This window comes from Indicator indicator, chromosome 2 (genome assembly GCF_027791375.1).
Source record: "Indicator indicator isolate 239-I01 chromosome 2, UM_Iind_1.1, whole genome shotgun sequence".
NCBI lineage: Eukaryota > Metazoa > Chordata > Aves > Piciformes > Indicatoridae > Indicator > Indicator indicator.
This window is the reverse complement of record NC_072011.1, coordinates 63,137,021-63,163,369: the sequence shown is the minus strand read 5'-3', so window position 1 is coordinate 63,163,369 and position 26,349 is coordinate 63,137,021. Positions and strand designations below refer to the sequence as shown.

At 45.2% G+C, this 26,349-nt stretch overlaps 1 protein-coding gene across 20 annotated transcripts in view; it reads left to right on the top strand.

The window, feature by feature from the left end:
* NRXN1 (neurexin 1) overlaps positions 1-26,349 on the top strand; it is a 767,737-nt gene that overhangs the window by 453,228 nt on the left and 288,160 nt on the right. For 3 of the 20 annotated variants that reach the window (XM_054395874.1, XM_054395866.1, XM_054395858.1), the window contains exon 1: positions 3,554-3,791. The exons of the other annotated variants lie outside the window; for them this stretch is intronic. In XM_054395874.1, the coding sequence (XP_054251849.1) occupies positions 3,554-3,791 (238 nt within the window). Of the gene's footprint in view, positions 1-3,553; positions 3,792-26,349 lie in introns of those variants that run through there. 20 annotated transcript variants of the gene reach the window in all.

Here is a 26,349-nt window from a genome sequence, read left to right as displayed (position 1 = left end):
ATAACAGTTTTAAGTTACTTGTCTGTAGCATGTCTGGAATCATTAAGAACAGTCAGTTAACTGCTGCATGTTTCTAAAATGGCAGCAATGTGTGAAGAGTTTACTGAAAAACCAGTTCCAGTGACTGACTGAAATATTTTGTTTCCTGAGTCAGATTGCTAGAAAACCTAAGTGGTATTTATGGATAATGTTTCTAACAGATAGAACTTGCATGAGCAGGAAATACCCATCAGGGGCTTTAATTACAGGAAAGCTGGTGAATCCAAGCTGATGTTTCACACACAGAATTATACAGATTGGTAGGGGTTGGAATGGATCTCTGAAGATCATTGAGTCCAATCCCCCTTGCCAGAGCAGGATTGCCTCAGGCAGGCCACACAGGAACAAGTCCAGGTGGGTTTGGAATACCTTCAGAGATAGAGACTCCACAATCTCTCTGAGCAGTCAGGTTCAGTGCTCTGCCACCCTCAAAGTGATTTTTTTCCTTATGCTTATGTGGAACTTCTTGTGTTCCAGTTTGTACCCATTGCCCCTTGTCCTGTCAGTGGGCATCGTTGAGAAGAGTCTGGCTCCATCCTCCTGACATCCTTTAGATATTCAATGAACATTTCAACACACTTCCTGTGCCTTTCTCTAACAGCTTTTCTTCACTACTGGGTATGGAATCTCCCTTTGTTTGAAAATGTCATGGACATTTTCTGATCACAATTATGCAGGCCAGAATTTATGTTTATCCATCCCACAGACAGCAGCTTAGAGAAGAGAACACCTAAGCCAAGGTTTCCACTTGCCACTGTAAACTCTGATGAACATAAGACCTGTACATAGGATGTCTCAATATTAAAAATATCTGATTTTCAGACATTGAAATGTCTGAAAACATTGAAGGAAACGTGCCCTTTAGATGTCGATCAGCATTAATGAGATCTCCCTTCAGAATGCTGTTCTCCAGCCTCAACAGCCCCAGCTCTCTCAGCCTCTCAAGGTAAATGTTCTGGTCCCCTCATAATCTCGGGTGCTCTCCACTAGAAAATGTTTCTTTAAGATTTCTTTTCTTTTTCCTTCTTTCCTCGACTTGAAAGCTTAAGAGAATTAATTGTGTTTTATTTTTTAAGAGGTGACAGTGCATAGCAGTTGCAAGCTGATAGTTTGGAAAATTGGGCTTGCTTTCTTCTTTTACACCGAGGCTTCTTCGGACTGGTTGGAAAAGTCACTGACTTCCTTATCAGCTGCTTTTCCAACCAGTAGCAAGCCAAGGATGATAGAGGAGAACCCACTCCTCACCGGGGCCGGCGTGGGGAGCTGGGCTGGCGGGGAGCAGGAGGGGAAGCCCGGCTGGCTCTTGCGGGCTTCCTCCAGTGTGTGTGTGCGCTGCCACGCAGCGGAGAGCGGGCTTGGGCGCTGAGCCCCTGGAGGTTATGGGCTTTCTTCGCCGAGGTCTCGCATTGCTGCGTTGCCATTTGATTACATTTACCTTTGCCAAACTTTCGGTACGCGGCGTGGCTGCGTTGCGGGGAGTCCGGACGGGGCGGCGGCGCCGGGGCCGGGGGGCGGGAAATGCAGCGGCCCCGGGGCAGGGCAGGAGCTAATGCTTCTTCGCTCCTGCTCCAAGTGGTGTGTGTAATGGAGTCGGGGTTCTTTGGTCCTCGGTGCAACCCCGCCACGAAGGGCGATTCTCCTCGCCGGGTATGTGTGTGTGAAACGCCTTTGTCGCTCCTGAGCCTACGCAGCTGAGTAAGGGCTGTGACTTCCCTTCGCACCCGCGGGAATTGGGAAGTGCCTCAGCACATCGCCGTGCTTTTCGTTTAAATTAACGAGAAATGTATCAAAACCCGCGGTTCTCACGCCCACTGCTCGCCCTCTCCCTTTCGGCAGCCCGCATGATCTCATGCTGCTGGAGGCATGGCACAAGATCTACGGCAGGATGGAGACGGGGGAGGGAGAGGAGAGGCGGGAACGGGCGGCTCCCGCACCCTGCCGTGCCCAGGTGCGGTACTGCAGGGGCTGCCCCTCCCGCGGCTGCCGCCGGGCCCGCCGAGGGGGCGACATGTTCTCCCTCCGAGTGCGGATCATGGGTTTCTCAGCGTGACATCTCTCACCCCCGGCGGCTGGAGCCCTTCCCGCTGTTCTCGGGGCAGACGCCGGAGCCGGTTCTGCGCCGGCGGGGTGATGCGGGAGCTGCCGGGCGCCGCCCTACAGTTGGGGGTGGGCGAGGAGAGGCTCTTCCCGAACCTGATTTTGCAATTTTTTATTCTTTTTTTCAGACCAGTTTGCGGCCGCATCTGCGGTGGGCAGCCGAGGTGCGGTAGTTCAGTGGTGCTGGAGAGAAAAAAAAAATAAAAAAAATCCCAACCCAGTAACTCTTTGTTAGGCGGCGGGTGTGTAATTAGCGGAGAATCAAAGGCGATGCTCGGACAGACACGGTCGCATCTGATGGGCGAAGTTTTAGGCTAATTAACGGACCCGAAATAATCCGTTTTAAGATCAAACTGGTTTGTCAAGACGCTGATAGATTAGAACTCTCAGAGAAGGGGAATCGCTCCCTCCCTGCTGCTGACTCCGCGGCGCTGGTGGGTGGCGGATGGGGCAGAGCGGCGTGTGTCTGTATGTCCGTATGTGTCTGTGTTCCCCCCCCCCCCACCCCGCGCACCGCCCCAGTCCTGTTCTGGCAGCGTGCGGCTCCCCGAAAGGCAGAGGAAGAGGCAGCGCGACTGTGTGTGGGAGCTGAACTCAGCCTCCCTCTTTAACATAGGCTCGTCCTCTGCATTGCATCCAGGCTTCAGCGATTTGCTGTTTGGAGACTGCAGATTTGCATAGCCCTGCGCTTCGCAAGCATGCCTTTTTTTTTTTTATATTTTATTTTTTTCCCAGCTTCTTTCATAAGGGTGCACTATTCTCCCTGAAAACATCCTCGAGGTATTACTGTCAATAGTCAGCCCACTGAGATTGCCGGAGCAGCCTGATTATTGTCTGGCAGCAAGTGTGTGTGGTGTGTGTGGTATGTGTGTGAGCGCCGGGAGAGAGATCGCTGGGTGAGGGCTCACCAGTTTGGAGATGAATGGAGGGAAGAGCAGCAGTTTGATTTTTCTCTGCTTTCCCAACGCTGGCTGATGGAGTGGCATCCCCTTTTTTCTTTCTTAGCAGAAATGTGGCATGATTGGCTACACTGTGGATTACTGAGGATGGGGGAATGCTTGGCACTCTCGTAGCCCTTGCAGCTGTGGAGTATTGTTAATGAGCACCAGCCCCGTGAAAGCTGAAACTAGCGATTGTTTGAGCGCGGGGCTTTTCCCCCTCTTCCACCTCTTTGTGAAGGCTCTGAACTGCCTGGATTCTCCGCCTCTGACTATGTCTCGGATTGTTTTGGGTAGAAGACGACCTGGAGAAAAGGATCCTCATAAGCTTTCCCAAAGGGAAGAAGAGATGGCTCGCCTGGTGCGGTGAGCTGCAGCCAGTGCCCGTGTGTGCGAGCCTCTGTCCAAAGTTTGCCTCCTTGGCCGCGGCTGCTGCTCCTCCCGAGGACGCCGCGGGCCGGCTCGCCGTGCACCGGAGGATGGGGGGGTTCCTCAGGGGCAGCCCGGAGCCGGGACCCGCCAGCAACAGCAGCAGCGCCGGCGGCCGCTTGGCCCTGCTCTGGATAGTCCCGCTCACTCTCAGCGGCCTCCTTGGGGTGGCGTGGGGAGCCTCCAGTTTGGGCTCTCACCACATTCACCATTTCCATGGCAGCAGCAAGCATCATTCAGTGCCTATCGCGATCTACAGGTCACCGGCTTCCTTGCGAGGCGGACACGGTGGGTTCGGAATGCCGCTCGGTACCCCTTGCATGGTCGGGTGTGTGCTGTGCCGTGCCGTGCCGCCCCGCAGAGGTCAGGCGCGGGCTGCCAGGACCCTGCGGGCTGGGGGCCGCAGCCGCGGTCGGTGGGAAGGCAGGAGACGGGCTGCGGGGACAGTCTCTGTCGGGCGTGGTGCGGGCCGGTCTCGCCGCACCTGGCTCGGGGCCGAGGAGCCGCCGCCGGTGCGGGGCTAGCGGGGCGGAGCGGGGCCGGGAGTGCGCTCGGCTGGCCTCCAGGCGGGAGGGGCGGCGGACGGCTGCTGGAGCGTCCCGGGAGCCGCCAGGCATCCCCTAGGGAAAGGCGGCGACCCCGTGCTGGGAACAGGGCGGAGGATAGGCTGTCCCGCACCCCTCATCCCGCCCAGCCCGGAGGCACCCCTGGAGTGGGAGCGCCGCGGCAGCGCCGGTCCTCGCTTCTGCGAACCCGTCCCCTCCCTGCACCGTCCCTGATGGAGCCTGGGGACACCTGGCCCAGCCCGGAGCGAACCGCCTGTGGTGCTGCGACAGGCAGGGTAGGGCTCCAGCGGGACCTGAGCGAGGGGCAGGGAGGGAGCCTGTGGGGTGCTTACACCGCCGGTGAGGATCACACTTCTTCCAATTCATTAGCCTGGTGGAAAGTCTGGTGAATTAAAGCACAGGTCAGCTAATTATACAGGAGGAAGTAAGCGTTTAGACACTGAGAAGGGCGAGCAATGGCCACGGTAGCGGTCAGGAAACTGGTGGAGGTAAAATTCTTTTCAGGTGCAAATTCATTTTGCTTAAGAATTACATTGCTCCGGTACTTAGTTTTTAAAGTGATAGGAAGACGCTTCAGTGCCCTTTAAACAGCCCTGTTCCAGTTTTTCTCTCTCCTTTTGCATGCATAGTTAAGCGAACCTGTGCATAAATACATGCACAATAGATATGCATATGTTCAGCGGTACCAAAAGCTCTAAAAGAAAGCGAAACACACAGGCTGTGTTTTAAGGATTTAAAGCTTCCCTTTGTCTCCGAGGGAAAGAAGGAAAAAAGCCACCACAGATAAAGAAAAAAAAAAAAAACCAACACCGTGTTGGCTTTTGATTAGATTTATACATCTCCATTCTTCTTCATTTTCTCCTCTTGCCTTGCTTCATTTGCACGATCATGCGATGTCATTTACAAGCTTCCCAAAGTAAAAACCAGAACTTGTACTTAGCCTTTGCATCTCTGTGCGAGATGACCTAGTTGCAGGCACGAGGTAGTTAGGATTTATTGGATTTTTTCCAGTGATTAACGATGCCAGCGTTAGCAGATACGATACTATCGTTTACCTGAGAATTTCCACTGGGTGCTAAATACCCTTTAATACACCACTGCTGGGAAAGGCAAAGTGCACAGAAATGGCTTTCCTTAAGCATTTTGTTGTTATTATTATTTATTTTTTTGGAGAAGTTAGATATCTGGTCAGATTCTCTCCCCCCCCAAAAAAAAAACCAAAAAAAAGACTGAGAGATTCAGGCCACCACTCTCTGTAATGCACTGAGGCAGTGCAAGATTGAGGATGCTGCATGTTCTGAGCTGTCTGTGCTTAAAGGGGAAAATTAAAGATGTATGTGCGTGCACATACATGTGTAGGCTGATTATTCTTTCTATTTTTGCCCATATGGCAATGTCCTTCAGGGGGCTTGCTATTATTTTGAAAAGAGATGTAATTGTAGAGGTACCAACCACAGTTCCTTAGGATTCACCTTTTGCCAGTTTTTAAAAACACTGCCTTGGACCTTATGGAAGGGTGCTGGTGTAACCAAAAAAGCAGCTTTCTCAAGAGAAACATGTCTTGTTAAAGAAAATGAGAGATGAAGTGGTGGAGCTGCCACTTAAGGACTTCACAGGGAGGCCCAGGAGCCTCTCCAGAAGTTAAGTAGCTGATTTTAGAAAATGAAGGCTGTTACATGACATAAGAAGGCATTTTCAGAATATTTACTTGATAACTCTAAGCCTCTTTGCTTTTCTGTGTTTATCAGAAATTCTACTACCTGACAGTTGTTCAAAATACCCAATTTCTGTCATTATTAATTCTTCAGAGAAATGTTCCTTTATGTTTCTGTAAGCCTGACAGAGACATTTCTCTTTCTGGCTGAGCAGCATTGGACATAGCTCCTGTGGAGCCCACCACTTCATTGCTAAGCTTCAGTCAAAGGGGCCTGGGGGGCAGGGGTGGAAGAGGGCATTGCTTCTTCCTTACCCCATGTCCAAGTGTCCATCTCCAGTGTCCTAGCCCTGCTGGTTTAACCAGGTGAGAGTGAGAATGTGATTTTCAGGCTTGTATCCTGCAGTGTTAACTCCATTTGGTTTTGCAGTTAGTCTCTTCCATTGTGTGGAAGTGTTGCAGTCTTTACGGTGACCTCATATCTGCTTTTTTTTTTTTTTTTTTTTTTTTTTTTTGCTACTTCATAGCTTTTCGTAGCATTATACCTGTTAAAAGTCAAAAACTTCCACGCTTTTAGGGTAGGTCAATTAGTTGATTCCCTGATGAAAGCATTGCTCTCTAATATTGTGAATCAGAAGTGTCCAAGAAAGGAGAAACAAGCACTTTGCCCAGGCATTCAATAAATGACATCCACACCCTGGCTGCCACCCCCATCCTCTCGGCAGAAGCTTCCATTTTTTTAATCCTTTCAGTTTCCCTTGAGTCAACCCAATTCCAGCTAATAGTATAAGCAAAGCCAAAAGCCTAGCATGGTTGGATTTTTTCCACTTCTGTTGAAAAACCAAACCACAATCTTGCTGCTAACACTCGTTAGGTAATTTTGCTGGGATTTTGCTTCCATAGTATGATCTCCTGTGGTTTTTACTGGACAGCCTTCTGTGTCACAGAGACACAAAGAGAATCCAAAGCAAGCAATTAGTTCCCCCTCTTAAAAATAGTTTAGCACACAGCTTTTTGATATGCTAAAAGTAAAAATTAAACATCTTCTGAGCTTGACCAGATGATTTATTTATTTTTGGCTTGCTGACTCTCATTAGACTTGGGCAGGATAATGAAGGCTGAAAGAAGTGAAAGTTTAATGCAGGAATGAATAAGAAAATAACTCTCTGGATCATGGAATTATCAATATAAAGAGAAAGAGAGGTAAGAGAGAGACTGATGTTCACATATACAAGTCCTAGGCTGCTCTATGCTTGCCAGTGGTCTTTGCAGCACGTGGGTTACTTGTACAATCATAGAATTGTTAGAGTTGGAAGGGACCCCAAGGATCATCTAGGTCCAACAATATGTTCATCTCTCCTGGCTGTTTCTTCTTTCTGCACTCTCATGATCAGGCTGTTTTCTGATAAAATATAAGTTCATTCTGGGTTTTTAATCTGCCACAGTAGGAGCCAGGAGGTGACTAATGAAATCAGTGTGTTGATCATGTGGATGTGCTTGGAAAGAGAAGGCAAAAAATGGGGAGGGAATAGGCAGGACAGAAAGAGCTGAGCAGTATGTGTAGGGGTGGTGCATTAAGGAGATGCCCAGAGAAGGGCAACAAGGCTGGTGAGGGGTCTGGAACACAAGTCCTATGAGGAGAGGCTGAGGGAGCTGGGGTTGTTTAGCCTGGAGAAGAGGAGGCTCAAGGGAAACCTTATTGCTCTCTACAACTACCTGAGGGAGGTTGTAGCCAGGTGGGGGTTGGCCTCTTCTCCCAGGCAACCAGTGGCAGAAGGAGAGGACAGTCTCAAGCTGTGCCAGGGGAGGTTTAGGCTGGATGTTAGGAAGAAATTCTTCACAGAGAGAGAGTGATTTGCCATTGGAATGTGCTGCACAGGGAGGTGGTGGAGTCACCTTACCTGGAAGTATTTAAGACTGGATGAGGCACTTAGTGCCAGAGTTTAGTTGATTAGATGGCATTGGGTGATAGGTTGGACTTGATGATCTATGAGGTCTTTTCCAACCTGGTTAATTCTGTGATTCTGTGACTTGGGTTAGCAGGGGGCCTGAAGGGATTTGACCCAATGAGACTTGTGATATGGGCTAATGGTTTAGGAGAAGTAGAGACAGTCTGAAGTGGGGGAAATGGGGTACTGGGGACAGTTAGTGAGAAAGTGGTAACTTGGGGTGGAGAAGTGCTTGGGACCTTTGTGGTGGGACAGTAGAGGGATTTAAGAGTTTGAGCAGGGGGGCTGAAAAAGTGCTTTAACAGCAAAGTTCCTGGGCAGGAAGAAGTGTTTATGGAAAATGAGGGCTTAGAGGAAGAAAAGGTAATATATTTAGGAAGAGGGAGCTGATGAGAACCAGGATGATGTCACCACAGTGCTCTCCCTCCTCCAGTCTTTTCTATCCAGAACGTGACATGGAAGCAGGGATGTGCTTATTGATCTCCCACTTCTGAGCTAGGCCAGCTTCTTCCTTCTTCCAGCCTCTGCTTCACCTTTGTTGCTGAAGTGTATACTTTATACTGAATTCATCCACACAATGTCCATTTTGAGGGACTTGTGTAGTGGGATCACCACTTGGATGTTACTGAAGTACCAGACTGCGGGCTGGATCAGGCAGCCCTTGTTCAGGGAAGATGCCTGAATATTTGTAGTGGTTAGAGTAGATGAAATGACACCTTTCAGTTAGAATATGCTTCTTGTGCTGCAGAAAATGGTTATATTTTGATTAAAACATTACATGTAAATGTATCCAGATGTTAAAGCATTATTACTCAATGTGTTATTAGAGGTAGAAGTGAAAGAGTCTCATCTTCATCATATAATTGGAAAAAAAAAAAGGCAAAGAGAGAGATCTCCTTTAATGTTGGGGCAGTGGGGGGGTGTTTCATTTTTTTAATTTCCCAACCTGCTTGTATATCACAATCCTCCTTTTTATATATGTATATTTGTTTTTAATGTCTCTTTTCATTCAGGGATTTTCAAATGCTTTGCCTCCTCTGAGTGTTTCTTACACACAACCGAGACATTTTCCTGGTTTAAGACTGCAAAGCATAGGAGCTTTCTCCACCTCTTTAAATTATATGCATTTTACATCCCCTTTCCAAACTCCCAATATGCTCCATCAGTTATTATCCCCATCGGCTACCAAAGTATTAACATCAGTTGGAATAAAATGAATAACAAAGCCATTTCAGCCAGCATAGTGGTTAATTGGCTGTGCAGTTAGCTATGCATATTAGGAAGCATGGTTTCTGTATGATTACTCCTGTCAATATGGCTTGTCAAGGAGGCACGGAGTCTTCAGCAGTCTTGCGGGCAGTCTGGAGCACTGTAATCAAAAGTGGAAGGTTGCTCATGGATTTCTGATAAGCATCTTTATACAAGCCCTGCTGCCTCAGTACATGCACAGCTATTGATTGACTGGGGTGCCTTTACAAGAGCTAAACAAATAACAACACTGTTGTCACTTATCAGCGATCCCACTTTTGCCTCAGCCCGCGGTAACCATGTTTTTCTGGATTTAAAGCATGCTTTATTGTCTTTTAATCAAATACTGTTGGAAAGCAGTTATCAGAAGAAATTAATTTAGCATTTGCCAGAGCGTACTTCCTGCTGTTTCTCATTTCCAAAGATGGATTTTTTCTGATAGCAAGAAGTTGACTTGGCTTTAAGGGAAATTTTCTTTCTGTCTCTTCATTTTAGGCCAGGAGAGGACTCTGTGGACAAAACTCTGCTGTAGAACTGCTGTGCAGAACCAGTTCTATAGTTCTGATGTTTTTTCATCCAGATGGCCATTAGGATGGTTTACCCTAGGATGATATGTGGGATTATTCTCTTTTCTGTGGATCACATAGTGGAGTTCACTGAAGTTCATCTTGTGTCTCCTCACCTGAGGAGGAACTTCTTCACTGTGAGGATCACAGGGCACTGGAACAGGCTCCCCAGAGAGGTTGTGGAGTCTCCTTCTTTGAGATTTTCAAGCCCCATCTGGATGTGTTCATGTGCTAGATTCTGTGGTCCTGCTCTGGCAGGGGGTTTGGACTTGATGATCTTCGGAGGTTCCCTCCAACCCCTAACATCCTGTGAGCCTTTGATCCTGTGGTCTTCTCCTTGGTCAAAGCTTGCAGCAGTTCTTAACCTTTCTGAGTAACAAAGATGACATCACTGACCTCTTTCTTGTCTTTCCCCAGTACCAGTTAATTTGTCTCTCTGTTATTAAGTTTGATGTCCTCAGCTCTGCCCTAGTATCTGTAGCAATTTTTTTCTGAGCTAATAACTTCCTTTCTAGTTCGTAAATACAGTGTAGGCAGAGCTGATAGATCTTGCTGTGATAATAAGTTGGCTTGTGAATGTAGCTGTGATTATAAGTAGAATGGAACTGTCCGACTTGATGGAAAAAAGTCTATTATAAATAACAGCACTGTTCTATAAAGTTAGAAGTAACAGACAGAAGAGAGGTTTTGTCCTTACCATTGTTTAGACATTTTCTTTCCAAATAGCAACACAGACATGTAGAATGGCAGAGGTTGGAAAGGACCTTCAGAGATTGAGTCCAACCCCCTTGCCAAAGCAGGATCACCTAGGGCAGGTCACACAGGAATGCGTCCTGATGGGTCTGGAAAGTCTCCAGAGAAGGAAACTCCACAACCTCTCTGGGCAGCCTGTTCCAGTGCTCTGTCAAACTCTCAGCAAAGAAGTTTCTCCTCGTGTTGAGGTGGAACCTCCTGTGTTCCAGCTTGTACCTGTTGTTCCTTGTCCTGTCACAGAGCACCACCAAAAAGAGCCTGGCACCTTCATCTTGACACCCATCCCTCAAATATTTGTAGACATTGGTAAGGTTCCCTCTCAGCTTTCTCTTTTCCAGACTTAGCAGCCCCAGGACTCTTAGCTTTTCCTCAAAAGAGAGATGCTCAAGCCCCTTAATAATCCTTGTAGCTCTGTTGGACTCTCTCTGGCAGGTCTCTGTCTTTCTTGAAATGGAGAGCCCAAAACTGGACACAGTATTGCAGGTGTGGTCTCACCAGGGCAGAGTAGAGGGGCAGGAGAACTTCCCTAGCCCTGCTGGCCACACTTTTCTTGCTGCACCCCAGGACGCCGTTGACCCTCTTGGCCACAAGGCCACATTGCTGTCTCATGGAGAACTTGCTGTCCACCAGGACTCCAAGATCCTTCTCTATGGATGTCTGGAAGTCATTTCCCTCCTGTTTCTCATAGCTTTCTATACATCTTCATGCAGACATGTGCATGCACACACGTACACATTACCAGTGTTTCCTCCTTAGGAGAAAATTCTCCATAGGATTAAGGTAAAAAAAAAAACAACAAACAAAACAAAACTAACAAAGACAAACCAAAGCAAACAAAACCAAAACAAAACCCCATTTCTGTAAGGCTTGAAAATGTTAAAAAAATACTCAGAGACCATATTCCTTACCCACAGGTGTAATTGGTCAGAAAAAATACCCTTAATTATTCCCTTTGTAGTTGACAGAAAAAAATGAATCAGTGAAGCAAAGTGGAAAAAGTGGAGGGAAGAAGTAGTGCAGCTGGACAGCTCTCCATAGAGCTGGGATGAGATGGCAGGGAGGAGCAGTCAGCACCTCTGACCTGTGATTACTGAATCACCATCCAAAAGTGCAGCAATTGGTTCTGAAGTTCTGTAAGCACTGAGCTGGCCAAATCCATCAGAACAGCCCAGATTAAGAGTGTGACTGGCTCGTGCTCTGCAGGTAGGATAAGAGCCAAACAGCTTTCCTGTTTCTGGGGCTTGGTTGATAAGAAAACTGTACACGGACAATAGATACACGGTGTCCATGATCCCCATGTACAACAGATAAATGTTGTCCCTGATCCCCAGTCTCAGAAGGCAAGGGAGGGTTGAAGCTGGGGCAGGGCTTACCTGAGTAAGGAATGTGCACAGCCTGGTGATCTGTTGCAGCCATTTGAACTGTAAATGGCACGATGAGAAGTGTCCCTTTTAAATAGGCAGAGAGGTGTTTCCTGAAGAGCTTGCTGCTCAAGCATGGAGAAATGGAGAGCCAAGCAAGAAAAGAGTTGCTCAGATCATTCTGGGTCCTTAGCGGGGGATGTGCTCAGACACCTACTCAGAAGTGACAGAAGTGTTAACTCTTTCTTTAGCTCCCTTTTTCTGCAGCTGTATCTGCAAGGAAACGCCAACATGCTTCTAAAGCAAGCTGACTGCTTTCCAAATATGTTCTTTTATGCCTGTGTATCTGCAGCTGAGTTAGGGCTCCTCTAATTTACTTCATTAATTCAGCTCATTTGCAACTGTAAAATAAGGAACAGGGAATAGGTAGACTCAGGGAAACTTCAAACAACTAATGAGAAACTTTCTCTACCTTGAAGAGGAGTCAAATCTAGTCCATGTTTGCAGTACTGAGTCAGTGGGGTTGGGTGACTTTCTCAGTGACAGCAGCTCTAGAGCACTGGGAAGTAGGTGGAGAGGAGACAGGGAGAAATGGCCATGGCTTTGCTTCTCCTCACTGACCAGCAGAGATAGATGTGATGGAATTGAGGACTAAAGAATGCCCTGTCACTGATCCTTGGTCTGAGACTGCTTTGCTCTTGAGGTCAAGGAAAAAAATCCCACTTCAGGACCTGCTCTGTTGTGCCTCTGTCAGCTGTGATGTCTCTCATGCATGAAATACTTCTGATCTGGTCCCCTCTTCCACCAAAACAATGCTTTTGAAGCTGTGAATGAAATGTTGCCCATAATAAATGCAGGCACCTGTATTTTTAAAATAGGTTTGGTGCAGTTTTTGGATGTGCTCACTTTATTTCACATGACAAGAATCATGAGGAAGCTTTCAGGAGAAGAATGAATTGCCATATTTATGGAAAACATAGGAGCAAGAATTGAATCATGCTGTTATTTCGGGTTTGGATGTTCTCTGCCCACAGAGAGGGGTTTAGGAGTTGTGACAAAACAACAGATGTGAGATTAGCCCCTTTGGCTGTATTTAAATGGATGTGTCCTGAAATCCTGGTGTCCCAGTTGATCAGAACATGCTGTGGCTCCCATCCAAGCCCCATCCTTCCACCCATGCTCTTCTCAGGCTGGTTTGTGTTTGCCTTGCTGTGGATTTTAAATCTGCCTGGGGCATGCTCCCCAGTGCTGTCATTCGGAGCAACTCACAAATACTGCTGTAGATTATTCTAACAAAAATTTACACATGCTGTGAATGTCCATTTTCCTAAACAATCCATTACATCAAATGAGCTTCAAGAAAACATTATATGGGCAAGGGAAAGTGGGGGAGAAGTCTACAATAATTTTATTGCTGGGAAGTTTTTTCCAAGTGATTTTTTTGTTTGTTTGTTTGGAAATTCTGCTTAAGACGAAGAAGTGTGATGCTCATCATATACCTTATCAGCCTTACCATCTTATCTCCTGTGGCCAGCAGATTCAGTGAGGTGATTCTGCCACTTTACTCTGCTCTGGTGAGACCTCACCTGGAGTACTGCATCCAAATCTGGAGCCCTCAATACAGGAAAGACATGGACCTGATGGAGCAGATCCAGAGGGCCATGAAAATGATCAGGGGGTTGGAGCACCTCTGGTATGGGGACAGGCTGAGGGAGCTGGGATTGTTCAGCCTGGAGAAAAGAAAGCTCCAGGGAGACCTAATAGCAGCCTGCCAGTACCTGAAGGGGGCCTACTCAAAAGACGGAGAGAGACTGTTTGCAAAGGACTGTAGTGGTAGGGTGAGGGGCAACGGCTTCACACTAGAGAACACCAGATTTAGATTGGATGTTAGAAACAAATTCTGCACCATGAGTGTGGTGGAACACTGGAACAGGTTGTCCAGGGAGGTAGTTGGGGCCCCATCCCTAGAAATATTCAAGGTGAGGCTCAACAGGGCTCTGGGCAGCCTGATCTAGTTGAGGATGTCCCTTCTGACTGCAGAGGGGGTTGAACTAGATGACCTTTGGAGGTCCCTTCCAACCCAGACCATGGAAGACTTTATTTTTCTGGTACTGTGGTTAAGATGAGCTCAGCATGGTTTGGTTAGAAGTTGTTGGCTGGAAGGTGTTAAGTATGTGAGGGTATGTAGGCTAAGTGCTCATTTCAGCTGTGCTGACTTCTAATACAACCCCAATCATTCACTGAGCTGGAAGTCAGAACAATTTCTGTAATGGTCATTTGAAACTTTTGTGGAATCTTCTCACTGTAGCACATGAAGCTTGGTTCTCATCATTCAGCATAATTTGACAGCTTTAGCTGTTGTCTGACGTGAGCGTAGTAAAATCTACTGCGTGGCATATAGAGGAAGAAGCCACAGAATGGTAGCGGTTGGAAGGGACCACTGGAGGGCATCTAATCAGACTTGATGTGTCCCTGGGCAGCCCGATCTGGTCAGAGGTGTCCCTGCTAACTGCAGAGGGGTTGGACAAGATGACCTTTGAGAGTCCCTCCAACCCAACGCAATCTGTGAATCTGTAACCCAATCCCACAGCCAGAGCAGGTTCACCTAGAGCAGGTTGCTCAGGCTGGTGTCCAGGTTGGTTTTGAATCAGTCCAGAGATGGAGACTCAATGAAGTCAATGAACAAAGAACAGTAACATTATTTTGTAATAACAGCAGCAAACCTAAACACCTTCAAGTGAGAATTTTGAATATCTTACTTTGCCAAAGGAGCAGAAGGCATCTGAAGGACCTGGGGCTGTTCGGTTTAACAAAGAGGAGGCTGAGGGGAGACCTCATTGCTTTCTAGAACTACCTGAAAGGACCTTGTGGAGAAGTTGGTGCTGGTCTCTTCTCACAGGTAACTAGCGATAGAACAGGAGGGAATGGCCTCAAACTCCAACAGGGCAGGTTTAGACTGGACATTAGCAAGTTTGGTTTTTTTTTTTTTTTCACAGCAGGAGTGGACAGCACTGGAACGTGCTGCCTCGGGTGGTGGTTGAGTCACCAACCCTGGATGTGTTTAAAGGTGGTTTGGATGTGGTCCTTGGGGATATGGTTTAGGAGTGAACTTTGTAGAGCAGGGTTATTGGTTGGACTTGGTGATCCTGAGAGCCTTTTTCAACCTAAATGTTTCTGTGATTCTATGAAAACTAGATAAGCATGCAGATAAGAGGAGCTGTTGGTCTATTAAAAGTAGTGGCTTGTAAGTATTGTCTCAGACACTTGAATTTTAGTTTGTAGGTGGCAGTGATTTCATGGGTTGCAGAATTACCTACATAAAAATGCAGTTTCTGTGGAAGTGTGCAGGGACTTAGTTTCCAAGAGCCTGAGGTCAGCAAAGGTAAATAATTAAATGCTAGATATCTATAGAGGTAGTTTCTTTAGATACAGCATTTATTAATGCTGATGTAAATTGCAAGTGACTCAGCTGGAGATTCCTCAGATCCTATCTCTTCATTGTACTTGGAGGGGTAAAATTTCCCTGTCAGGGAGCTTAGGGTTTGGAAAGGTAGCTTTGAGTGCAGTCTGTATATCTCCTATGGCTTTGCCTGGGATTTAGACTAGGGCCAAATGTCACTGCTGCAGTGTAAGGTCACTGGTGAAGATGTGAGAAAGGCTCATCCTAAGCTGGTCATAGAAAGTATGGTGTGAGTAAGGAATTAGCTCTATATTTTGCAAATATTTTCTGTGTGTTTCAAGTCATTAACTTGTTCTCTGCTGGCGATTTGATAATCAATCTCCTCTTTGGGTTTTTGTTGTTTCTTTTCTTTTCTCTTTTCTCTCTTTTTTTTTTTCTTTTTCTTTTTTTGTTTTTCTTTTGTTTTTCTTTTGTTTTGTTTTTCTTTTTTTTCTGTTTCCTTTTTCCTTCCCCCCCCCCCCTTTTTCCCAGATATATTTTTTGCATTGAAAGAAAAACTAAAAAAAAAAAAATAATTATATGTAATCTAGGAGTAAATTTCCATATGCATGTGGAGTGTGGTGGTGCTTTTGTCTTCTGCAGGGGTCAGTTAGTTGCCAAGATATAGTTAGCAATAAAGGAAAAGCAGGAGCAGAAAAGTTGTTGTTGCTAAATGATACTTAGAGAAAATCAGTTCAGCGTCCCTAAATTCCCCCTCCTGTTTCCATCATGTCAAGAAGTGGAGTGTGTACGTCAAGAAGAGCATGCCCAGCAGGTCAAGTGAGGTTCTCTTCTCTCTCCACTCTGTGAGGCCTCATCTCAAGTACTGCATCCAGTTCTGGGCACTCCTGCTTGTGGGAGACAGGGAACTGCTTGAGAGGGTACAGCAAAGATGATTAGGAGACTGGAACCTCTTAAGAAAGGCTGAGGGACTTGTGGCCTTTTAGTCTGGAGAAGAGGAGGCTGAAGGAGGATCTTTTTAATGCTTATACATACTTCAAGGGTGGGCTTCAGGAGAATGGGACCAGGTTTTTCAGTGGTGCTCAGTGACACGACAACTTGTACATAGAAAGTTCCATCTAAACATGAGGAAGAACTTCTTTATGTTGAGGGTGGTGGAGCACTGGAACAGGCTGCCCAGAGAGGTGGTAGAGTCTCTGTCTCTGGAATCATTCAAAATGTGCCTGCACACTACCCTGTGCAACCTGCTCTAGGTGTACCTGCTCTGGCTGCAGGGTTGGACTAGATGATCTCCAGAGGTCCCTTCGGACCCCTGTGATTGATCCTTGTCCTGTGTCCAGTATCTCTCCAGTATCTGCAGTGTATCTTGCTGATAGGTTTGCCAGGCATGGTTATTCCTGTTTCATGGGGAGGAGCTGAGACAGGGTAAATCAGCTCTTGAGTGATTCAAAGAAGTCATGCTACGGTCAGATTTGCCATCAGAAAATTCCCTCTGTGTCTCTTGTGCACTTGCCCGTGATAGAAGAGACGTATCTGGGGCAGGGCCAGAGTGTGTAACACTCTGCTGGCAATTGGCATTGCTTAGAGCACATTCCATGCTGCTTTAGCGTATGCTGTGCCTCAGACATCCCTCCAGAAGCAATTCATTGGGTACTGCTTTTCCCACAGCTGGGTGCCAAACAGAAAGCCAAGCACAGCAGAGGTTAAGGGTTGTTCTGCTCAGCTTTTGCTTCTGCTTGTTAAGGAACAGTCATCCAGTTTGCTTCAGGGATACACAGCTTGACCTGTCCTACACTTGGGGCAGGGCAATCCCAAGCACAAATCCGTGGTGGGGTTAGGTTGGGGGTTGGACTTGATGACCTTGGAGGTCTTTTCCAACCAAAAAAGTTCCATGATTCTATGATTCTATGATTCTATGATTCTATGCTTCTATGCTTCTCTTCTATGATTTTGTGATACAATGTTTGAAAGACTTAGTTGCTTTTATCTGTTATTGTAGGACTGCTAGCAGAATTAGCAGTTCATCAGAATGACTTCAGAGAAAGGATGGGGCAAGGCTTTTTAGTTTGCAGGCAGTCTGTCGGATTTACCATGTGTAATGCCAAGAGATGTTAAGAGTCAAAAGGGAGAAGGTCAGTATTAACTTCCTGAATTTCATGGAGTGGGTTTTGGGCTTTTGTTTTTGTTTTTTTTTGAGCAATAGACTCATGTTGTGTGTCGTTTATTTCTTACCTTAGCAGATGTTCTAGCTTTTAATATTTGTTTGTACTATGGTGGCATCTAGAAATTTCAGCCACAGGTTGTAAGCCCATTGTGCTGAGCAGATGGATTGGATAGAAAAAGACAAGAAAGCTGAGGAAATAATCACTCTCTGCTGCTGACAGTACTCTCCAGGGTAGGTTTCAAAATAGCTTGAGAGCTGTGTAAAATTAATAAGCTGTTCCTTATGCACTGAAATCCTCTTTCATATTGCATTGGCATGAGGGATCTCTGTAGAGAGGAGGGGCAGCAAATAAGATTTGCCAGAGGATAGAGTTGAAGATGGTCCCTGAAAGTCCAGGTTTTACTGTGAGTCCAATGGATGAGTGCACGCTAACAACATGCGTGAAAGAGGTCTGGATAGAACTTGTCCACTACAAAATCTCTACATGGCTGAAGTTTGCTTGGTCCCCCAGAGCAAGGGTTATCAGGCATAAAATTTGATTTAGTGTCCTTTTGTTCCTTTAGTGTCTTCATAATGTTCTTCACTGATAGCAGGAAGAGATGAGAAGTCAGAGAGCATTACTCTTATCTAATAGAAACTTAATGTCAATGAGATATTTTAGTAACTGTTTTGAGGTACTAGGTCAATTTCTATTCTCTGATGGTAGAAGACAGATTGAGCTACATTTCAAAATCTGAAGGGGATCTACAGGAAGGCTGGGGAGGGACTGTTCAGAAGGGCCTGTGGTGATAGGATGAGGGGCAATGGTTTGAAACTGGAGCAGGGAAGATTTAGGTTGGACATCAAGAGGAAGCTCTGCACAATGAGAGTGATGAAATACTGGAACAGGTTGCCTTGGAGACATTCAAAATCAGACTCAATGTGTCCCTGGGCACCCTGATGTAGTTGGAGGTGTCCCTGCTGAGTGCAGGGGGGTTTAGACAAGATAACCTTTGAGGGTCCCTTCCAACCCAATGCAATCTGTGAATCTATGTAACATCTATGTAACATGTTCCCTTGGACTCTAGATTTGCAGTAGGTTGTGCAGGGTTTGATTTTGTTATGGCATTTTAAAAATGTTATTTTTTCTAAGACTATATGTTCAGTGCATATATGCAGCAGAAAAACCTAACAATGAAAATGAAGCACTGAATCATAATTAGAAGGAAAAAAAAAAGAAAGAAAAAGAAAAATCATTACCTGTCATGGAGAAAACTCTGAAATAATAAGTACCAGTGGCACATTTTACTGGTGTCATAAATATTTATTCAGTACGTGTCCATAGGCTCAATTTATGACATCATATTCACTTAAATGTGTTTATGAAATGATCCTTCTGCACACACACACATTTTATCAAATTTTAGATTTCCCTGATTAATGGCACAGACCTTTTTTGCTATGTGGCACAGTCTGTCATACCCTTAATCCAATTCTGAAATGAAGACATTCTTAGACCTTCTTCTAATAAGGCCATTCTTCTTGATGTGGTCCTACCTCTGGTGCTTATGTTCTTATGGAATGGATTAAGATTTAATAGTGATCTATTTCCAAACAAACAGGGCTGGAGGACAGCTTCTTCCATTATCATAGACAGACATTTGTTACATCCTCTGCTATTCCTTTGGGGAGGAATAAATCCAGGCACCAGTACAGACTAGGAGTCCTCCTGTTGGAAAGAAGCTCTGTGGAGAAAGACCTTGGAGTCCTGGTGGATAGCAAGTTCTGCATGGGACAGCAATGTGCCCCTGTGGCTGAAAGGGCCAGTGGCATCCTGGGGTGCATCCAGAAAAATGTGGCCAGCAGGGCTACGGAGGTTCTCCTTCCCCCCTACTCTGCCCTGGTGAGACCACACCTGCAGTACTGTGTCAAATTTTGGGTTCCCCAGTTCAAGAGAGACAGAGACCTGCTGGAGAGAGTCCAGTGGAGAGCTGTGAGGATACCTGGGGGACTTGAGCATCTCTGCTGTGAAGTAAGACTGAGAGACTTGGGGCTGTTTAGTCTGGAGAAACCTAAGGGGGGGAGTGGGGAAGGGGTAGTGGTGGTGTGTGTGTGTGAAAGCTGAGGGAGGATCTTATCAATGTCTATAAATGTCTTAGGGGTAGGTGTCCGGATGAAGGTGCCAGGCTCTTTTGGGTGGTGCCCAGTGGTAGGACAAGGAACAACAGGGACAAGCTGGAACATAGGAGTTTCCACCTCAACATGAGGAGAAACTGCTTTACTGTGAGGGTGTTGGAGCCCTGGAGCAGGCTGCCCAGAGAGGTTGTGGAGTCTCCTTCTCAGGAGATTCAAAACCCACCTGGATGCATTCCTGTATGACCTGCCCCAGGTGATCCTGTTTTGGCAGGGGGGTTGGACTTGGTGATCTCCAGACTAAACAGCCCCAGGTCTCTCAGTCTTTCCTCACAGGAGAGACGCTTCCAGTCCCCCAGTCATCCTTGTAGCTCTCCGTTGGACTCTCTCCAGCAGATCCAGTGGTTTCATTAAGCCTAGCTCAGAGGTGTGTCTCTACCAGTAGATGCAGAGGGATGCTGTCAACTGTGGTCTAGCATTAGGTGCCAGAAACATCTAGGTCAGATCCTCTCCTAGCAGAGACGGTTGGAAGCTGCATTTTGCAGTGTTTAATGGACATTGCTTCCAGGAAGATTGCCAGTTCAGCTTGATATCTAAATTTTTGCAACATTTGTGTTGGCAGGTCTTTTGAAGATGTAGGACCCTTCAAATGCCTGTGAGAGTTATCTGACCAAAAATGGGATTGGATAAAATACACTCTTCATTGCCACAAACTCCCAAACTAGGAGATCATTACCGATATGTCAGTCAGCTAATGATCTGCTTCCAGCTTGACCAGCATCCCCAACTGGGGGCTGTGGTGGGAAGCTCATGTTGTGACCAACTGTTGCAACAGTCCTGTTTAATTTAAGAAAGCAGACAAAGAGCCTTCATGGCAGCTAAACTGCTGCTTATTTGATGCTTTTGTGTCTCACATGTAGCAGTACAGCCTTTAGTGTGCATGGGAAAAGCTGGTACCAAGATAGCCCCAGGAATTATCCACAAAAGGGAAAGGTGCACATCCTGGAATCTTATCCAGGTATTTTAGTCATTTAAAAGATGGCTGGGTATTTCTGAAAGGTTCCATTAAGTTGAGAACTCCTCTCTCTAAATGCTACTTTAATTAAAATGCCTTTGTAGCTTAAATATAAATGAAAACAAGAGGCTGGAAGCCTTGCTGAAAATTTGCATGGACCTCTACTTATACAGAATTTTTCTTATCTTCTGCAGCACTGCCTTAAATGAATAATAAGCAAGAACATTTCCTGTCCTTTTTTAAATTTTATTTTTCCTTTTAAGATTTCATGTAACAGAATATTTTTGACAGGCCACTTTTGCTTTCAGAATTAAAACTTCTTCCACAAATGGTTTTATCAAAGGAACAAACCACTGTCTTTTAACTTGGTAGGCATGATGGTGATACCAGTTGGCATTTAGCTGTCCCATATAGTAGTTCATGCATGTGTAACAAAATTATTATACTTACTTTTTTTTTTTTTTTTTTGCCATTCACCCAGTTCTTATCAGGGAAAATGATTTTAAGAGGCAAACAATTGTACACTGATTCTTGTTCTTGCATTTTACCAGAAATTCTTTACTGAGAGAAGAAAATAGTGCTCTGCTTCCTAGATAAATATGCTTCTCTGAAAAAGATACATCTACACAAAGGTCAAATCAGTTCTTTTCAGGTGTGATAAATATGCTGTTCTGGGAGCCTTAAAAGAATCATAGAATCTTCAGGTTTGGAAGGGACCCCAAGGATAATCTTGTTCCAAGCCTCCTGCTATGGGCAGGGGACACTTCACACTAGATCAGGTTACTCAGAGCCTGATCCAGCCTGGCCTTAAAAACTTCCAGGGATGAGGCTTCCACCACCTCCCTGGGCAACCTGTTCCAGTGTCTCACCACCCTCATGGTGAGGAATTTCTTCCTAACATCCAATCTGAATCTACCCACTTCTAATCAGAGAATCACAGAATGGTTTAGGTTGGAAGGGACCTTAAAGGTCATCTAATTCCAACCCTCTGTCACAGGCAGGGATGCCTCTCAACTAGACTTAAGTGCCTCATCCAACCTGGCCTTGAACACCCCCAGGGAGGGGGCATCCAAAAACTCTCTGGGCAGCCTGTTCCTATTTTGTGTTTCTGTGATAATGCACAAGCTGCTCTGTCCACAAAATTCCCATCGATACAGAGTCATCATGTTTGAGACATCGGGCAGAATTTCTCTCCAGATCTCCCATGGCTGAACTGACTAGAGGTAAAACTGTAATTGCAGCTTGGGTACAGAGCAATAATGACAAATAATTACTGTTTCCAGAAGAGACACAAATATTTATGCTTTCTTATGTGCTATTAATACACTTACTGCTGTTGCCTTGTGTGCTGTGGTCAGAAGGATCTTTTCATCTTCACTTCTCTAGCTATGGAGGTCTTGAAGTGCTTGTATAATCTGAATCTGGTTTTGACTTTTGGGTTTTTTTTCAGCTTCTATTCACAGCCAGCTTCTGTTGTCATGGGTATTTAACACAGTTCTCTGTGGAGAAGAGTCATAGTTCTGATATTAATTTAGCAGAAGAAACATGAAAACGTCACCTGTGTACATTGTTCAAGGCTCATTTCTATGCCTGGGTCAGGAAAAAAGTCATTTTTCCACAGCAGACAGGATAGAAAGCAATGTTTTCAGGTCCCATAATCAAGACAAATACAACTGCCTGTTGCCATGCACCATATATTTTCCACATTATAGTAATGGATGCACTGCTGCCACCTGCTATGTCAGGACTTCCAGCTAATTGGAGTAAGTTATGTGTGTTCCAGTTACTCTTATGCTCTATAAAAGGCTGCTTTGTCCTAAACCAGATAATAATTTTTGATGGATCTCCTTATGGCAGCAGATATTGCTGTACTCTGGTGAGGACCATTGTTTCTCACAAACACAGGTGTTTGCTGCACAGATTAAGGCTTTAGAGATGATTCCTTCCTCTGAGCTTATACTAAGGCATAGCTTAGGCTTTTTAGCTTGGAACAAAGAAGACTGAGGGGTGACCTCATTCATGTTTACAAAGATGTGGAGGGCAGTGTGGGGAGGACAGAGCCAGGCTCTGCTCAGTGATGTCCAGTGATAGGACAAGGGGCAATGGGTGCAAGCTGGACTGTATGAGAGGTACAGAATATCTTATAGCAACCTTTCAGTACCTGAAAGGGGCCTACAAGAAAGGTGGCAAAGGACTTCTTACAAGAGCTTGTAGTGACAGGCGGAGAGGGAATGGATTGAAGCTTGAGGAGGGCAGATTGAGACTGAAGATTAGGAAGCAATTCTTCACAGTGTGGCTGGTGAGACACTGGAACAGGTTGCCCAGGAAGGTGGTGGATGCCCCCTCCCTGGAGGTGTATAGGGTACGTAAGGCTTGAGCAACCAAGTCTAGTTGAGATGCATCCCTGTCCGTGGCAGGGGGGTTGGAATAAGATGATCTTTAAGGTTCTTTCCAAGCTAAACTGTTCTATGAATTTATGAATAGTGGTGTTGGATTGATGGTTGACCTTGATGACCTTGAAGTCTTCTCCAAGCTTGATGATTTATGTACTATTCTACCCAACACAGGAAGATAAACCTATGTGTTTTTTTTTTTTCCCTGAATGTATTTTTCTACTCTTATTTTATTTTTTTTTTCATTTATTTCTAAACCTATCCTAAAAGTAGCTCTTTTGAACCTGCACATTTAAGGGCATGCACAGAAGGACATCTGCAGGTTTGTGAAACAGTCTTTTTTGGTTCAAAATACTTTAAGTAAATAAATTAAACATGGGTTGTTTACTTTTTCTTTTCCTGCACAAATACTGTCTGGGAACTTATTCTGGAACTGTAATTTCAGCTGAGCCTTGATTCATGTTTTTACTAGATAATTCTTGTCTGCAAACCTGATAAGACAATTCTTTGAAGGAACTAGCATGTGAAGTTCATGAGGCGTCTTTGCAAAGCTGGTGCTGCTAATTAATTGCTAGTCCAGCCCATCTTAGCTTTTTGGTACAGTAGCTTTTGTCACATAAGTGTCAGGAGAAATGGGAATTACCTGCTGATCGACAGTGCCTTGCCTATGTAATTAATAATTTTCCTTTAAACGTGTGTTAATCAAAGACTTAGTTACTTTCAAGAAGACTGAAGGATCTGAGAAATGCCCTTTGTCTTTGATCATCTTTTAAACTTGTAATTAGAAGTATCTGAAGCTAGTAATAGGTTTTTCTCCAAAAGAATTTTGCCATCATGGAGGAATATTGCTAGATTAATTTATCTCTGGTCCTGCTGAGAGCAGAATATATACATATGGAAGTTTTAGAGCTGCAAAGCCTCATTTTAGGCTGAAACCCCATGTACAACCTTTGGGAGCTTACATTCAAATTTCTCTTTCTCCAGGATTTTTGGAAACTGTTTTCACCAGCAGTAAGTTGGGAAATAAAGGTTAGAAAAGGAGTATAAAAATGCTTAGATTATTTTTTTATCTTCCATTACCTTTCATCTGCAAATCTAGGAGAAAATTACTGTGATAAATCACTAAAAATCTGCATCTGGATTGAGCCAATTGCAGGCACAAACACAATCTGGATGCAGAGTGGGTTGAGAGAAACTCTAAAGAAAGAAACTTGGTGGTGTTGGTTGCTGAGAAGCTCCCCAGGAGCCAGCAGTGCCCTCATGCAGCCCAGCAGGCAGCTGTGTGCTGGGCTGCAGCCAGAGGAGTGTGGGCAGCGGGGCAAGAGAGTGGATTCTGCCCCTTGACTCTGCTCTGATGAGACCCCACCTCCAATCCTGCCTCCAGTTCTGGTGTCCCCGACATGAGAAGGACACAGAGCTGGTGGAGGGAGTCCAGAGGAAGCCACAAAGATGATCCAAGGGGAGGCTGGAGAAGGACTTTTCCTGAGGGTGTCTAGAGACAGGACAAGGGAGAATGGTTTAAAGCTGAGACCAGGGTTAGACTGGAGCTTAGGAAGAAGATCTTCAGTACAAGGGTGGTGAGACTCTGGAATAAGTTTCCCAGGGATGTTGTGGATGCCTCCTACCTGGGGATGTTCAAAGCCAGGTTGGATGAGGCCTTGAGCAACCAAGTCTAGTCAAGATGTGTCTCTGCCCATGGCAGGGAGGTTGGAGTAGATAATCTCTGAGGTCCCTTCCAACCTAAGCTATCCTGTGATTCTGTGAACATTGCTCACCTAGTTATGTGAATTGTGACAGCTTTCAGTGAAAATGTGGTTACCATAATTAGGTGGATGAACAAATGCCTCAGCATCTTTATTCTTTTCCACTTCTATCCCAGTTTACAGTGTTTTGTTCTTTCGCTCCTTTCTTTAACCTTTTGCAGCCCATACTGGCCAGGGATTGTTATTTTTCAGCACCAGTTTGCTCATGGTGGATGTAGGAAAAGTTGTAGCTCAAGAGCTGATTCCTTTCTGAGGAAAGGTGGTCTTTTCTACAAGACCCCAAGGCATATTACTATCAAAAGATTAATTCACGTTCCACAGTTCATAATTCTAATGAGATATGGTTTATTCCTGCCATAGATATTCAGAGATTATTCTCCACTTATTAACATATAGAAACACTGGGGCATGATACTTGCTTTTGAAGAATACTTGCAGAAATCAGTTCCTCTTAAAATGTTTATTTCACATGTGACGTTTGACCCTTTGTTTACTTCATTGATGCATGCTGTAAAGATTGAGGAAGTTTTGAAAACCCAGCTATGATTATGGCTATTGAAGGAGCACTCACTAACCTTGCAACATTTTGTCTTCCTTGCCATAAAGATGCTGAAGGGAGTGGAACATCTCCCTGGTGAGGGAAAGGATGAGGAAGCTGGGGCTCTTTAGGTTGGAGAAGAGGAGCCTGAAGGGTGACCTCATTCATGTTGATCAAGATGTGAAGGGCACTGCTAGGAGAATGAAGCCAGGCTCGGCTCAGTGATGTGATTGCCCCGGGCAAGGGGCAATGGGAGGAGGTTCAACACGAACATAATGAAAAACTTTTTCACTGTGAGGGTGGCCTTGGAGCAGGCTGCCCAGAGAGGTTGTGGAGTCTCCTTCTTTGGAGGCATTCAAAACCTGCTTGGATGTGTTCCTGTGTGACCTGCCCTAGGGGATCCTGCTCTGGCAGGGGGTTTGGACTCAATGATCTTTTGAGGTGCCTTCCAACCCCTAACATTCTGTAATTCTGTGATTTTTCTCGTGGGCGATGTTGCAGAAAGCAAGGGACCCATCCCTCGATATCTGTTGAGAGAACATTGAAGTCATGGTGATTCATATATTTCAAGTCTGCCATAAGAGAGAAAGAAGCATATGTAGAGTGAAGTAATGTGATATGAAATGAAGTGATTCAGGACGGGAACTGACAGTTGCATTACATTATTCAGTGGAACAGAATCTGAAACTGCTGCAGGGGAATGAATAGATGATACATAATATAGACCCATATATCATGGAGATCGTTTAATATATTGAAAAACTGATGGATAATGCACTATTGAAATGAGGTTTGGAATGCATTCTGTAGAGAGAATTTCCTTTCAATCCTCCTGTCTTAGGCACGGACATAGTGGAATGTATTGTTGTGCTGAAGAAGAGCTGACCTTGCCTCTTTTTACAAAAGCAGAAGAATCTATAAATGAGCTGTTTTGTAAAGAGGGCTCCATAATTAAGAAAATTGCTTTCTCCCAGAGTAGCAGCATCAGGGGCAAATCAATCTTGGACACAATAAAAAAAATATTTATTTTCTTTTTTTTTTTCCTCTGAAATATGTAATAATCTTTTGACAAATATAGTGCTCCAGAAAATCAGAATTGTCACATTTAAGGCAGATTTAAGCTATCTACAAGGAGAGCTTATATTATGTGGAAAAAACATTCAGTCAACAGAAGAGCTTTAATTTGGGAGTGTTTACTCTAGACTTTGTTTTTTTCCCCCCCTAGTGATTGGTTGCATACACCCTGCATCAGTCTGCCCACATCCAGCATCCAATTAATTTTCTGAACTACTAAGCAGTATTTCTCTATGCCACTCCATTGATTTATAATAACTGGAAGTAAGCTTAATTAAAAACATGGCTTC